Source organism: Camellia sinensis, unplaced genomic scaffold, assembly GCF_055761805.1.
Source record: "Camellia sinensis isolate YWXY unplaced genomic scaffold, ASM5576180v1 Unanchor1, whole genome shotgun sequence".
Lineage (NCBI taxonomy): Eukaryota > Viridiplantae > Streptophyta > Magnoliopsida > Ericales > Theaceae > Camellia > Camellia sinensis.
The window spans coordinates 28050714-28065380 of record NW_028128987.1 but is presented as its reverse complement, the minus strand read 5'-3'; the positions used below and the strand labels follow the sequence as shown (position 1 = coordinate 28065380).

The 14667-nt window shown below is 37.3% G+C and overlaps 1 protein-coding gene across 1 annotated transcript in view; it reads right to left on the bottom strand.

The window, feature by feature from the left end:
* Positions 1–8833, bottom strand: part of LOC114313382 (RGS1-HXK1-interacting protein 1) — a 41927-nt gene extending 33094 nt beyond the window's left edge. The window contains exon 1 of the mRNA XM_082911158.1: positions 8545–8833. Coding sequence (XP_082767284.1) covers positions 8545–8748 — 204 coding nt within the window. The 5' untranslated portion in view covers positions 8749–8833. The remainder of the gene's footprint in view (positions 1–8544) is intronic.
* Positions 8834–14667: the final 5834 nt, after the last annotated feature.

Below are 14667 nucleotides of genomic sequence, written 5' to 3'. Positions count from 1 at the left end.
GCAAATGATCCACTGACTTTGCTTCAGCATAACACATACAACACCAATTGACTAAAACACGAAGATAGTGAACCAGATTGTCAATATGGTTTTCCCTATTAGTATGCCTATATACTAAGTCGCTATTCTAAATCCACAGTTTACCCACACTCGTCCAAAAAAGCACAAGGACCGTTACCAATTTTTCACCGCATCTAAGTGTTGATGTAGCGCCCTTAGTAGCAGAAAACTCCTACTTGGGTGACGTTTCTTACTGAGAAACAAGTTTATGCACTACCAAGTAAGAAACTTGTAAAAAACTCGCTCCCGTCAAAAAAGAAACTTGCTCCCAACTGAGATAGAAACTTTTAACTATTCAAACTTCAAACAAACAAAAGAAAAACAACTTAAACATATTGTAGTACTTCCTATTTACATAATTTGTACTTATACTTGACAAAAACAATTTGTAATTGACATTAGTCTCAAATATTTATTCATATTTTAACACATGCATTACAACTAAGTAGAAAAAATAATTGTTAAAATATATTTATATATTAAATATATAAAATATAAATACACTACCAAACTTAGAAACTTGTATATGTCCCCGTCCCCGTCCCCGTCCCCTGCCCCCACTTCGTGCAACTAAGGTGGCGTCCCTTGCCCATTTTTTGAAGCATGTAAAGGAAAGCAATGCATCGCTTACTGGGAACACCCTAGCCCATACTTGCATAGTCCTATTAAAATTCACGTTCACAAGGGATTTAACAAAGATTTTTACGTGTTGACTGTGAGGCCACTTGACACAACCCTCCTTTTCTAAGCTTGGGCGTTGTGTCCATGTTCGACACTTGCCAAACACCAACACAGCGCGAACACATGTGCATGTGTTGAACACACCACGTGGCATGTCAATTTTTGAATTATTATTTTTACAAGACACGTTAGGGACAATTCATGGGCATGTGTGTCATGTGCCAAGACCCATGATATGTTTGTGGGCTTGTTTATAATTTTATAAAACTAGTTTGGGTTCAAAGTAAATATATAAAAACAAAAATAGAAACAAAGTGAGAAAGAACAAAAATGCAGCAACATATACATTGACTCCTCCCATATCACTATGCCCTAGATTTATATTTGTATACATAACAAATAAAAATATATAAATTTAATTTGTTTTAAAATTATTTTTAAAAAAAATTTGCTATATCCATGCAATGTTTGTAATCCTAATTTGTTTTAAATTGATGAGTCTCGTATCTATACAAATGTCTGTGTTCCTTCACATGCTAATGTTCATGCTTCAAGATAAATAAATAAGAATATCCTAGCTCCACCACTATGACCACCAAGGCATTTGGTTAACCTATGAACTAGTGGTGTTCACAAGTCAGTGGGCTCAGGTTCACAGCTAGAACCGTCAATTTGACACTTCCAGCAACCGGCATCGACTGAAGTATTGCACGAACTCGACCGTACTTTGATTCGGTTTTGTCGGTCAATTTCATCGATTTCATACAAAGAACATAGAAGAAGCCACATCAGTCACATATGCAGATCTAAGAACCCACAACCATGAGAAGAAAGAGATATGAAAGAGAGGAGATCTACTAGAGTGAAGAAAAGAACTTAGTGACCTTCGAATCCCCTATTGCTATATCGATCTGATAGAGTGAATAAAACATCTGCACCATGGCCATCGCCACCGTGAGACCATCACTGCTACATCAATCACTGCCGTCACCACCACGAGTTCAAACGGGTGAGGTGAGCTTGTAGAGGAGACTCCCATCGTTAATGTCCCAGAATGAGAGAACCCAGCTATGCCGAGAGAGAGAGAGAGAGAGAGAGGGGTTTGGTTCCCTAAGTTGTCTTTCTGAATTCTACAAACTATTTTTAGTTCTTCAAGTTATATTTTTTTTAATAACTGCATTAAGAGAGAGGATGGATTTAGGTTCCTTAGGTAGTCTTTTGGATTCCATAGCTATCTTTTGAGTTCTTCAAAGTTATTTTCAAACAATACATTATGAGAATCTGACAAGAGTAATCTAGATACCATAAATATCTATACATGTGAGGACTGAATGGTTTTCTAAAGATTATCAGTCGGATCGGATTGATCGAGTTTGAGAATGACCTACCTGTGAAGGACCTCCAAGTCGCAAAAATTTAAGCCTCAAACCTGAAGTGCACCAAGCTTACACGTGAAACTGTTCACAACCCATCGGTTTGGGTCAAGTCGGACAGTTTGCTCAAGCCTACGGGTTTCATCAACACCCTTACTATGAACAATTGTATCAAAATTCTATGAAGTAATGGTAACTCTTTATGGTCGCGACTTGTGATAACACTTACTCATGTACCTCTCCAAGTGCTAACCACCACAAACCACCTATACACTTCTAGTTCTAGTCCCTAAGAGTGAGAATGCAACAAACTCATAAACTTTTAGGGCTATTGGCCAATTTGATGGAGATTTCTCGTAAACTTTCATTAGAGCCCTAGAGAAAATAACTTTAAGAGTCGATCTTCTTTGCATAAAACCAAAATACTTATGTAATACTAGCAGTACATGTCTTGCTAAACTACTACGACTGACAGCTACAGGACAAACTCATAAGTTTTTTTTTTTTTTTTTAATCAACAAGAAAAGGAATAATAATAAAAATAAAGAAGGCATACATAATGAGGACCATGAGTCCTCTCAAAATGACGACAACAAAAAAAAACCAAAAGAAAAACAACAAGAAGCCTTAAAAAAAACAAACTATGCATCACAAATAGCTTTCCAATCTCTAGATATAAAAAATCGAGGAATCCTTTAAACATGAAAAAATGAAGGCCTAAAATCTATGAAGAACAAACACCTCTCCGAATATGACATACAGGTGTCCAAAACGAGTCGAACACAAACACAGACACGTGGACACATGTTGAACACGATAAAGAGAGTCAAACACATTGGGACATGCTGAGGACACACTAAGGAAACCCTACAGACATGTTGAGGACCATTTTTTTCAAACAATATTAAATTTTTTTTTTTTTACTAAAATAGCATACTTATAAATTTAATAAAATTAAACATTTGACATAAAATAAATAATAAATACTTAAAAATGACATACAATAAATATATAAAATTATATGTTTTGAACGCGTTCCCAACGTATCTTATCCTGTATTTTTTGAAAATTTACATGTCCTCGTGTCTATATCCGTGCTTCACAGCCTAAAATGATACCAACAAACATACTCTATCTGACATTGACTCCATATTGGCAAACTTTTCATCAAAGATCCTTTCATTCCTTTCCAAACAAATAACCCAAAAAATTGCAGAAGCCACACAAAACCACAGCACCTTTGTGCTCTTATTACCTCTGAATAAGTTTAAAGACACAATTGCAGGGTTCATCCACAAACATCACTTCCTTGTGGGTGAAAAGTTTTAGAGCGCTGGAGTCTATGAATCATGTTTCTTGTGGATCACATTTTCATGCAACCAAATCTTATGAAAAACCAGTTTCTAGACAAGTTTGCACAAATGGATATTGAAATCAAACAGCAAATCAGCATAATATTGTCCAACAACCAACTGAACCTTTAGTTAACTCCTATCTAAGTAGATAGCCTACATCTATGAAGCATAGGTACTCTAAAAATATTGGCAAGTATGGAAGCAAGTGTAATGCATACGTGAAATAAGTATCCAGTAGGTGAAATACTTTGAGTACAGCATCTACATGGGACTGGTACAATATGGGTACCAGTGTTTTAAAAAGCTTCAGGCACACTGATGTGATAAGGTTTCCTATAGCATAAGCGTAAGGCGCAAGTTGTAGAAGATAAGCACAATTTTAAAATAGGCAAAGTTTTCAACATAAACAAATATATATATTGAATTCCAAAAATCATAAAACAAGTTTCACCGTTTCAAATAATTCTAAACATAACATTCAATCTTCTCAAAACCAAAAATATAATATTCAACAAAAGATATAAAGTATCACACTCACATACAACAAAAACCTCAAATTTTAAGATCATCCAACAAAAAAATGGTAAATAGAAAAAACAGAGGAAAAGAAGAAAAGGTTAATAACAAGCCACCTTTCTTGCATGCACAAGCATAACAGAGAAGAGAGAACACAGCGAAAGAAAGAAAAAAGGAGGACCCAGCAAAGAAGAAGAAGAACAGAACCCATCGAAGAAAAGAAGAAAACACAACGAAGAACTTGAAGAAGAAGCCAACATCTTTTCACTTTTTGATCGATTTTTTTAATCGTTCTCCACCTAGGGGTTTTTTTTGCACTTTCTAATCCCTTTTCAACACGTTTGGTCATCTTATATTGAAAGCTTTTAATTCCCTATATGCACACAGAAATATCATTTAATCAACAGTTGAAGTAAAAAAATACATAAAACGCATGAAGCCCGCACCGCGCGCCTCACAATAACGCCCTCACCTTAGCGTCTAAGCTGCGCCTTGCACATGTCGTCTCGCCTCGATCTGTTCGAAGCGTAGGGCAGTACCTCATTCCGCCTTGCGCTAAGGCGTGTGCCCCTTTTAAACACTGATCGGTACAGCTCGGGTACCTTGCGAGTACTTCGAGACATCAATGTAATTTTTTTTAAATATAGGAGTATCAAAAAAATTATATTGTGCGTATTTGAAGTAACTATAAAATATAAAATACTTTTGCAATTATCAAAGATATAAAAAGTACTTTGGTTATTTTTACCATTACAAAAATACTTTAATTATTTGTTGAATTTAATTTTTTAATTGTTATATATCATATTCTACAATAATATACCAATCAATGTACATGTGATGTACAGGTGCCAGCATCCGTACCCAGCTCTTAACTCCGCCAGGGTTGTTTAACAACTCCGCTGGTCCCAAGTCCTGGTAAAGAAGGAGGGTTGTGTGTTAGGTAGCTGAGAGCCAACACATAAAAAAGTCGCTCGGATCCTTTATGAAAATAAATCCTACTTTGAATCAATTAAATGCTAGGTCGTTTCCCTTAAGTGACGCTGCCTCGACGCCTGAGTGTGGTGAACAATGAGCAAAAGTTTTCGCGCTTTTCTAGACGAGCGCGGATAAAGAAACTAGTCCAAGACTGTAGGTTTAAGGTAACCACATGGAATGTAGGAACTTTAACTGGCGAGACTATGGAATTGGTAGATGTCATGATCAGGAGGAGAGTTAATATAACTTACGTACAAGAAACTAAGTGGACGGGTAAGAAAGTTAGTGAAATAGAGGATACCGATTTTAAATTATATTATAGTGGCAAGGATAGACATAAGAATGGGGTAGAAATAATAGTTGCCAAGGGCCTTGTAGAAAATGTAGTTGCAGTCAGTAGAAAATGTGGTTGCAGTCAGTAGAAAATGTGATAGAATTATGTTAGTTAAACCAGTTATTAGAGAGAATATAGTAAACGTTATTAATGCATACGCCCCCCAAGTAAGATTAAATGATCAGACTAAAAGAGATTTTTTGGACCAAATGGATGAGATATTACAAGAAATACTCGTAGAAGAGAACCTAATTATAGGTGGAGATTTCAACGACCATGTAGGAATAGATAAACTAAGTTATGAGAGGGTGCATGATGAGTATGGCTTTGGTGATAGAAATGAAGTTGGGGAGAGTATTTTAGATTTTGCGTTGGCTTCTAACTTAGTGGTGGCCAATACTATGTATAAAAAGAGAGAAGAATATTTGACAACCTTTAAGAGTGAGTCAATTATGAGCCAAATAGATTACTTTCTAGTAAGAAAAACGAACCGTCTAAAATGCAACGACTGTAAGGTGATTCTTGGAGAGAGTCTGACGTCTCAACATAGGATTTTGGTACTAGATTTATGTTTTAAAGAGCAATACCAAGTTAGGAAGAATAGTGGGCGTCATAGGACGAGATGGTGGGACCTAAAAGGAGATAAATTAGAAATATTTAAGAATAGAATAGATAAAGAAGGTAATTGGAACTCGGAAGATAATGCTAACATTATGTGGAACTCAATGGCCAATTGTATGAGGAGAATCTCAAGGGAAGTCTTTGAAGAGTCAAAAGGAAAAAGACCCAACTTTAAGGAAACTTGGTGGCAAAGAAAAGAGATTCAAGCGGTAATAAAGACGAAAAAAGTGCTTTAAAAAGTGACAGAAGGATAGAACTAAGGCAAACCTTAAGAGCTGCAGATTGGCTAATAAGGAGGCTAAAAAAGTAGTGAGAGAGGCTAAGTTCAAAGCCTATGATGACCTATACAATAGACTAGATAGTAAGGCGGGAAAGAAGAGAATATACAAACTTGCTAGGATGAAAGAGGAAAATAAGAGATTTTAATCAAGTTAAGTGCATCAAGAGTGAGGACTCTTAAAGTGTTAGTGAAGGATGAAGAGATTAAGAAGAAGTGGAAGAACTATTATGAGAAGCTGTTAAATGAAGAACATGGAGAAAGGTCAAAAGGGGAAAATGTAGCCAGTAATAAGAAAAACCAAGACTACAAGTTCTATCGCAGGATTAGAAACTTTAAAATGAATATTGTACTTAAGAAAATGAAATCGAATAAGCCTTTAGGACGCGATGATATCCCTATTAAAGCTTGCAAATATTTAGGTAAGAAGGGAGTTACTTGGTTGACTAGGTTATTTAGCAAGATTTTGTTGACTAATGCCAAAGGAGTGAAGGAAGAATATTTTAGTATTAATCTATAAGAATAAAAAAGATCTCTAGAATTGCAACAATTATAGAGGTATCAAGCTGATGTGTCATATAATGAAAGTGTGGGAGAGAGTGATGGAACGTCAATTGCAAGATATAACATAGGTGTCAGAGAATTAATTTGAATTTATGCCTGGTAGGTGAAGAATGAAAGCAATCCATCTTTTGAGGAGAGTAATAAAAAAATATAGAAAAAAGAAAAGTGATATTCATATGATTTTTATCGATCTTGAGAAAGCATACAATAGAGTGTCTCAGGATATAACCTGGTGGATGTCAGAGAAAAAAAGAATGACAAAAGGTTACATTAATGTGATTAGGGACATGTATGAAGGTTTGGTGATCAGTATTAGCTCGCCTGCTGGAGAGACAAGTAAATTTCCAATTATTATGGGGTTATACCAAGGATCAACTTTAAGTCGTTATCTTTTTGCTTTAGTTATAGATGAGTTGACGAGAAATATTCAAAATGATGCACCATGGTGCATGCTTTTTGCAAATTATATCGTGTTAATGGATGAGACTAGAGATGAAGTTAACATTAAGTTGGAGACTTTGAAAGAAGCACTTGAATCTAAAGGATTTAGGATAAGCAGAACTAAGACAGAGTACATAAAGTGTAATTAGTAACAGTAACAATGGAAGCAGATAAGAAGTGAAAATTGAGAACCGAGAACTACCTAAGAGTGAACATTTTCGTAATTTAGGATTGATTATCGCAACGGTTGAAGAGATTGGAGTGGATGTGGTTCATAGAATTAAGGCGGATGGCTTTAAGTGGAGGAGTATGTCTTGGGTACCGTACAATAAATGAGTACCCACTAGACTAAAAGGAAAGTTCTATACAATGGTTATTAGACCAGTGATGTTATATGTGACAGGATGTCGAGCAACTATGAAATAATATATAGATAAAATGAGTGTTGCTAAGATGAGGATGCTAAAATTGATGTGTAACAAGACTAGAAAAGACAAAATTAGAAATGAGTATATTTGTAAATGAGTAAAAGTAGTACCAATAGAAGATAAATTGAGAAAGAATAGATTAAGATGGTTTGGTCATATACAATGGAGACCAACAGAGGTAGTAGTGAACAAATGTGATACAGTGATGATAGATGGAAGTGTTAGGAAAAAGGACAGACCTAAATTGACGTGGGCTAATGTAGTAAATATGAATCTCCTTAATTTAACTAATCAAATGCCCGTTGATAGAGTCGAGTGAAGAATAAGGATTCAAGTAGTCGATCCCATTTGGTGGGACTTAAAGGTTTGGTTTGATTTAATATTCAGCTCTTGCACAAATACTAGGTTGGATATCTCATGAAATTCTTATGCTTATCATCAACCCGCCAAGAAATAGGCATTAACACATGGTATATATATATATATATATAGATATAGATATATTAAGAGTCGAGTAGAGAACAATAATTCATATAGCCGATCCCATTTGATGGGATATTCAGCTCTTGCACAAATACTGGGTTGGATATCTCATGAAATTCTTATGCCTATCATCAATCCGCCAAGAAATTTAGGCATTAGCACATGGTATAAAAAAATATATAGATATAGATATATTAAAAAGCAAGCAACCCAAAAACGATACAACCATAGAGATCTAGGATCAGCTAAGTCCTCATGCAAATAAACAGGAGAAGCATGTCGCGAACAAAATTTACAGGGGAAAAAAGAAACACAGAATACGATAATATGAAAACAAAGAAACTCATATTAGATTTTAATTAAACTAAAACTCAATTGCCTTGAGAAATTACTATGAAATTATAAATAAATAAAGAAAAGCAAAGGAGTAGACCTGTAGGGTGCGAAAATGAGTAGTGGAGTTGTGGTGGAGAGAACGGGCGGAGCGAATGGCCGAATCCGTGGACTGGACGACAGTCCGTGGGAGATCCTCCGAGATGTACGAATGCCATGATGATGCCGACGATGATGATGATTTCTCTTGCTCCTGCTTCGCTGTTGCTTCTCCAGTAGTCGGAGAACCAGATGCTTCCCCCATTTTCCTCAAACTCCCCCTCTCTCTCCGATCTTCTCTTCTTCCTCGAGTACGGTATTTGTTTCTTCTTTGTTATTAATTGATTAATCGGCCTCGTTTGGTAACAGATTAATTCACTAATTTTTTTGATTATTTGACTAAAAAAATAGTTACAAAAAATTTATATGTTTAAGATGATTTTTTAATTAATTACGAAAAGATGTGTAAAAAAAGAGAGAAAATAGAATTTTTAATTTTTTTGTATGAATTTTTAACTTTTTGACTAAAATAATAACTTTTTTGACTTTTTGACTAAAAACGTAAGTCCCCAAACGGGACCTTAATGCTAGGTAGGGTTGTTCAAAAAAGAACGGCCCATCCTCCAGAATAGGGTATCTTTCAGCTCAACCTTAATTTACATCGTTTTAACTATTAATTATAGTTTAAAGGGGTGTTTGGAATGTTCTAAATAATTGTATTTTTTGACTTTTTATAAAAAGATGTGTAGAAAAGTAGAGAGGAGATATTGATTGATGTGACTCAAAAAAGATAAAAAGATAAAAAATGTAGACTTATTCAGTCTTCCCAAACTTAACCTAAATTTTAAAATTTATAATTTACCTTCTAAATCGTTCCTTTTCGCTATAATTAATATATATATATATATTAACCTCTAATAAAATATTAAAACAAAAATGAGTGTAAGAGAAATTTAAAATATAAAATTTATTATAAATTAAAAGTTATATATATAAAACAAATTATGTAAAATTACTTTGTGTTATATATATAAAAAATATTATATAAATTAGTATTATATATTATGCAAATGTATGATAATTAATTAGAATATTCTTCAATTTGCCAAAACCTTCCAAACCGTAATTTGTCAATCCCCGAATCCGTCATTCGATTTGTAGTTTTACTCTCAAACCGTCTGAATCACATCGCGCACACCCCTACCCACAATATAGACAGTAGGATAGTATAAGATTTCTTAACCAATTTCTCTCTTCCAACTTTATTTTCATACTAGCGTAAATTTTTTCTTTATTCTCGAACAAAGGGTTAAGCCAATTTTGAAAAGGAAATTGTTTGAGATCTTCAAAAAATATTTATAAGAATATAATAGAATATGAGTCAATTTTTTATTTGTTATGGCATTTCCAATGGTGTATCAAATATTTCACTAAATTTGGTAAAAATTTGAGGAATTTCTCGATCTGATATCCAGCTCCCCAACGGTGAATTTTTGGTTGTCAGCAAAACGCCAGTCGACCGAGGGGACGATTAGCCGGAAGTTCGACCAGTCGACTGACAACTGCAATACGAAAAATTTATTTCCCTCCAAACCATTGGGTGTCAATGTTTCTAAATTCTCAACATTCTAAAGTCTTATTTGGATGTCTTGCATAACCATTTCAATTCCTCAGAGAGCATCTCAGAAGTAATCTGTACATTATTATCTTCAAGGGCTTGAAAAATAATGTATTTTACAACTTACAAGCCACCAAATGCATGAAGAAAGCAAGGAAGATAAATAGCATCTAACACAACTGAGGCAAAGAAATAGAACCTTTACAAACCTTGGACTTATGCTTACATTTAAATTTGCAAGAGCACCAAAATGTTAAAAGGAATTTGCAGAGATATCTTCGGGAGGGAAAAGTATCTCCTTTGCAAAATTCAGACATGCCTGACAGTAGCAATATGAGTATAATGTGTTATAGAGCAGCCAGTCAAAAGCTAAAATAAAATGGAATCAACAAAATCTGTAATATAATCAAAAAATAATTAGAGAAACATGCACTAGCAAATAGAACTTACAATGAGAGTACATAAAAAAAAGAGAATCAAAGAAAGAACCAAAACCACACTTTGGCAGAATACAACAAAACAACCGGTGAAGCAATTTAAATAGTAATTTTGAATAAAAAACTGGGTTCCAATAAAATGCCACCCATTTACCATTCAGTGAAATTTTCAACTACGATGATGACTAGGTAGACGTTCGACCGATCATCCGATAGGTCCACAACTCAATGGCCATGCACAGTAGAATGTTGAAAGGTGCCAAATATCCTCAGTTTGGTTAAACATTTTGTGCATTCTTAATTTGATATATGTTTGATGAAACCATTAGAGTAGGAAAAAAGGATATTTTTCACCAAATTTGAATTTGATGATGGATTTGGTACAACGTTGGAGATTGCCTTACATATATAATGATGGTTGGCTCAACTTTCATATCACATCATTGTGGGTGAACATACGTATTTTCAAAATACGTTTTTTTTTTAATTTCAATATTAATTAAAATCTACTACTATTATAAAAGTGTAAAGAGTCGGCATGTTTTTATTTTTTTAAATCTCAATTTTACCCTCTCAAATATACTATTATAAAAGTGTAAAGAGTCGGCACCGTTTAAACGTTAACCCTAAATGCAAGCCGATTATTCAGAAAAGCCGGCGGTCAGCCGCAAAACACACTGCTGCCATTGTTGAGGAAGTTGACCAGTTGCTTGATGCTGGGGCAATCCGGGAAGTTACCTATTCTACATGGCTGTCAAACACTATGGTTGTCAAGAAGAAAAATGGGACTTGGCGTGTTTGTGTGGATTTCACGGGCTTAAATAAAGCTTGTCCCAAGAATTTTTTTCCTCTCCCCATAATAGACCAACTCGTGGACGCCACGACGCATCATCAACGTATGAGCTTCCTCGATACCTATAGAGGCTACCATCAAATTGCCATGCATCCAGAAGACCAAGACAAAACTGCATTCCTCACCCTAAGAGGGACCTATTGCTATAAGGTAATGCCTTTTAGGCTGAAAAATGCGGGGGCAACGTACCAAAAACTAGTCACTGCCATGTTCAAGGAGCAACTTGGCCGAACTATGGAAGTGTACATTGATGATATGGTGGTCAAATCCAAAGAAGAGAAAACCCACCTGGCCGATCTGGAAAAGACATTCAGCATTCTACGCAAGTGAAAAATGAAGCTGAACGCCTCTAAATGTGCATTCGGGATTGGATCCAGCAAATTCCTTGGCTTTATTGTTAACCACCGCGGAATCGAAGCCAACCTGAGGCAAATCACTGCAATCCTTGAACTCGGTTCTCCTCGGTCGGTCAAAGAGGTTCAAAAGCTGATGGAGATGGCTGCCACGCTCAACAGGTTCATCAGTCGTTCCATAGATCGCTGTCGATAATTCTTTTATACCATTCGACAAGGTAAAGCTTTCGAATGAACCTCCGAGTGCGAAGCTGCCTTGAACGTTTGAAGACTTACCTCCGATCAGTTCCACTCTTGACGACTCCTTCAGCAGGGGATCCACTCATTTTATATCTGGCAGTCTCCGACCGAGCCGTCAACGCCGTACTGTTAAAGAAAGAGCTTAAGGAGCAACGAGCAGTGTATTATGTGAGTAAGGCAATGGTTGACGCCGAAACACGTTACCTTCCGTTGGAAAAACTCACTCTAGCCCTCGTCATGGCAGCAAGAAAACTGATGCATTACTTTCAGGGACATATCATCGGGATACTAATGGACTACCCCCTCTAGGCAGTACTCCGCAGTGCAGAAGCATCATGGCGCGTTTCAAAGTGGGCTCTTGAACTTGGCCAGTACGATATTCAGTTTCTTCCTAAAACCTCAATTAAGGGGCAAGTGCTTGCCGACTTTGTGGCCGAATTCACTAAGGGTCTTACCGACTTGAAATCCGATCAAATTCAGCAGAAGCCGAACTGGAGAATTTATGTTGGGGACATTTGGTAGTTGTACTGTGATGGATCGTCCAATCAATGCGGCAACGAAGCCGGAGTAGTGATCATGGCTCCCGACAGAGCAATAATTGAGCAGGCTGTCAAACTCGGTTTCGAAGCATCAAACAATGAGGCCGAATACGAAGCCCTGCTAACCAGCTTGCGGAATGCACATCTCTTGGGTGCTCGGCGTTTACTTATATTTTGTGATTCAAAACTTGTGATTAATCAACTAAAGGGGGAGTACGCGGCCAAAAACGACCGCATGGTCACTTATATGAAAATGGCAAATTCCTCGCTGGCAAAATTTGATCATCATGAATTGAACCAAATAACCCGTGATCAAAACACACATGCAGATGCCCTGGCTTGCCTAGCCTCCGCCATTAACTCGGAGATTAAACGGACAATTGAAGTGGGTTTCATCCCTAAGTCGAGCATTGGCCCTTCAGAGGAAGTCCAGATCAATGTCATAGAGTCAGGTCCGAGTTGGATGGACTCCATTGCTGCATTCCTATCTTCCGAACAGCTCCCGTCAGATAAGAAAGAAGCACACAAGCTGCGAAACAAAGCCCTACGATACTACTTGGATCCGTAAAGAAAGCTTTACAAAAAATCCCTTTCTGGCCCATACCCAGAATGCATTCATCCGAATAAAGTCGAGGAACTCCTGACTGAAATACATAAAGGTAGCTGTGGTGTCCATTCTGGCGGGCACTCTTTGGCCCATCGAGCTATGACACAGGGGTATTATTGGCTGACAATGAGAACTGATGCTGAATGTTACGTGAAAAAATGTGAACAGTGCCAGAATTTTTCTCCCTTAACCCATCTGCCTGTTGAAAAGTTAAGCTCTATAACCAGTCCTTGGCCATTCGCCCCAATGGGGACTTGACATCGTCATACCATTGCCTCGCGTCCCGGGCAACAAGTGATTTTTTAGTGTTGCAACAGATTATTTCACAAAATAGGTGGTAGCGGAGGCACTAACACACATTCGAGATACTGATGTGAAACATTTTGTATAGAGAAATATCATAACGCGATTCGGCATTCCAAGAGCACTTATTTCGGACAACGACACCCAGTTTGATTGCGGTGTCTACCGGGAACTGTGCAGCAAGTATGGTATTCGGCCCTATTATTCCACCCCGGCTTATCCGCAGAGTAATGGCCAAGTTGAAGCCTCCAACAAATCTATTTTGGACGGCATCAAGAAGAGGCTGGAGAAAGCTAAAGGCAGATGGGTCGAAGAATTGCCGAGTGTGTTATGGGTTCATCGCACTACTTCGAGGCTGTCCACTGGGGAGACAATGTTCACTTTGTGCTTCGGAACGCAGGCAATTATCCCCTTGGAGATCAGCCTCCCAACCTTGAAATCAAAAGTTTTTGATTTGGACCGAAACAACATGATGTTGGCCTTAGATTCGATTCTGATTGAAGAACGAAGAGACCGTGCCCTTGCATCCATGGCACGGTACCAACAGCAGCTTGCTAAGTCGTATAATCAACGTGTTCAACTACGCCGATATACACCAGAAGAGTTGGTCCCGAAGAAAGTGCTTCTAGCTGCCAAGAATCTGACTGATGGAAAACTGGGTCCTAACTGGGACGGCCCCTATCAGATCATGGGAGTAGGGGCATATCGGCTCAAAGACATGTCTAGGAGGAGTCTGCCACAGCCTTGGAATTCTACGAATTTGCGTAAATTCTATCATTAACCCGACTTGTGGGGTATGATACTTGTTTTGAATGTTCGCCGTGTACAAGTTTCATTTTTGCAATACAAAGTTTGTTATTTCCTCACTGAAATTCAGCTCATTAAAACAAGTCTTCCGATTAAGCCTCCGGATTTGGAGCGCCCTTCGTGGATATCACGATTGGCCAAGTTATAAGTCTCCGAATTCGGAGCCCCATCAGTGCATGACACTTTTGGGCCCATTAAGCCTCCGGATTCAGAGCACCCTTTGTGGATATCATGATTGGCCAAGTTAAGTCTCCAAATTCAGAGCCCCATCAGTGCATGACACTTTTGGGCCCATTAAGCCTCCAGATTTGAAACGCCCTTCGTGGATACTACGATTGGCCAAGTCTCCAAATTTGGAGCCCCGTCTCCAAATTCGGAGCCCCATCAGTGCATGACACTTTTGAGCCGATTAAGCCTCTGGATTTGG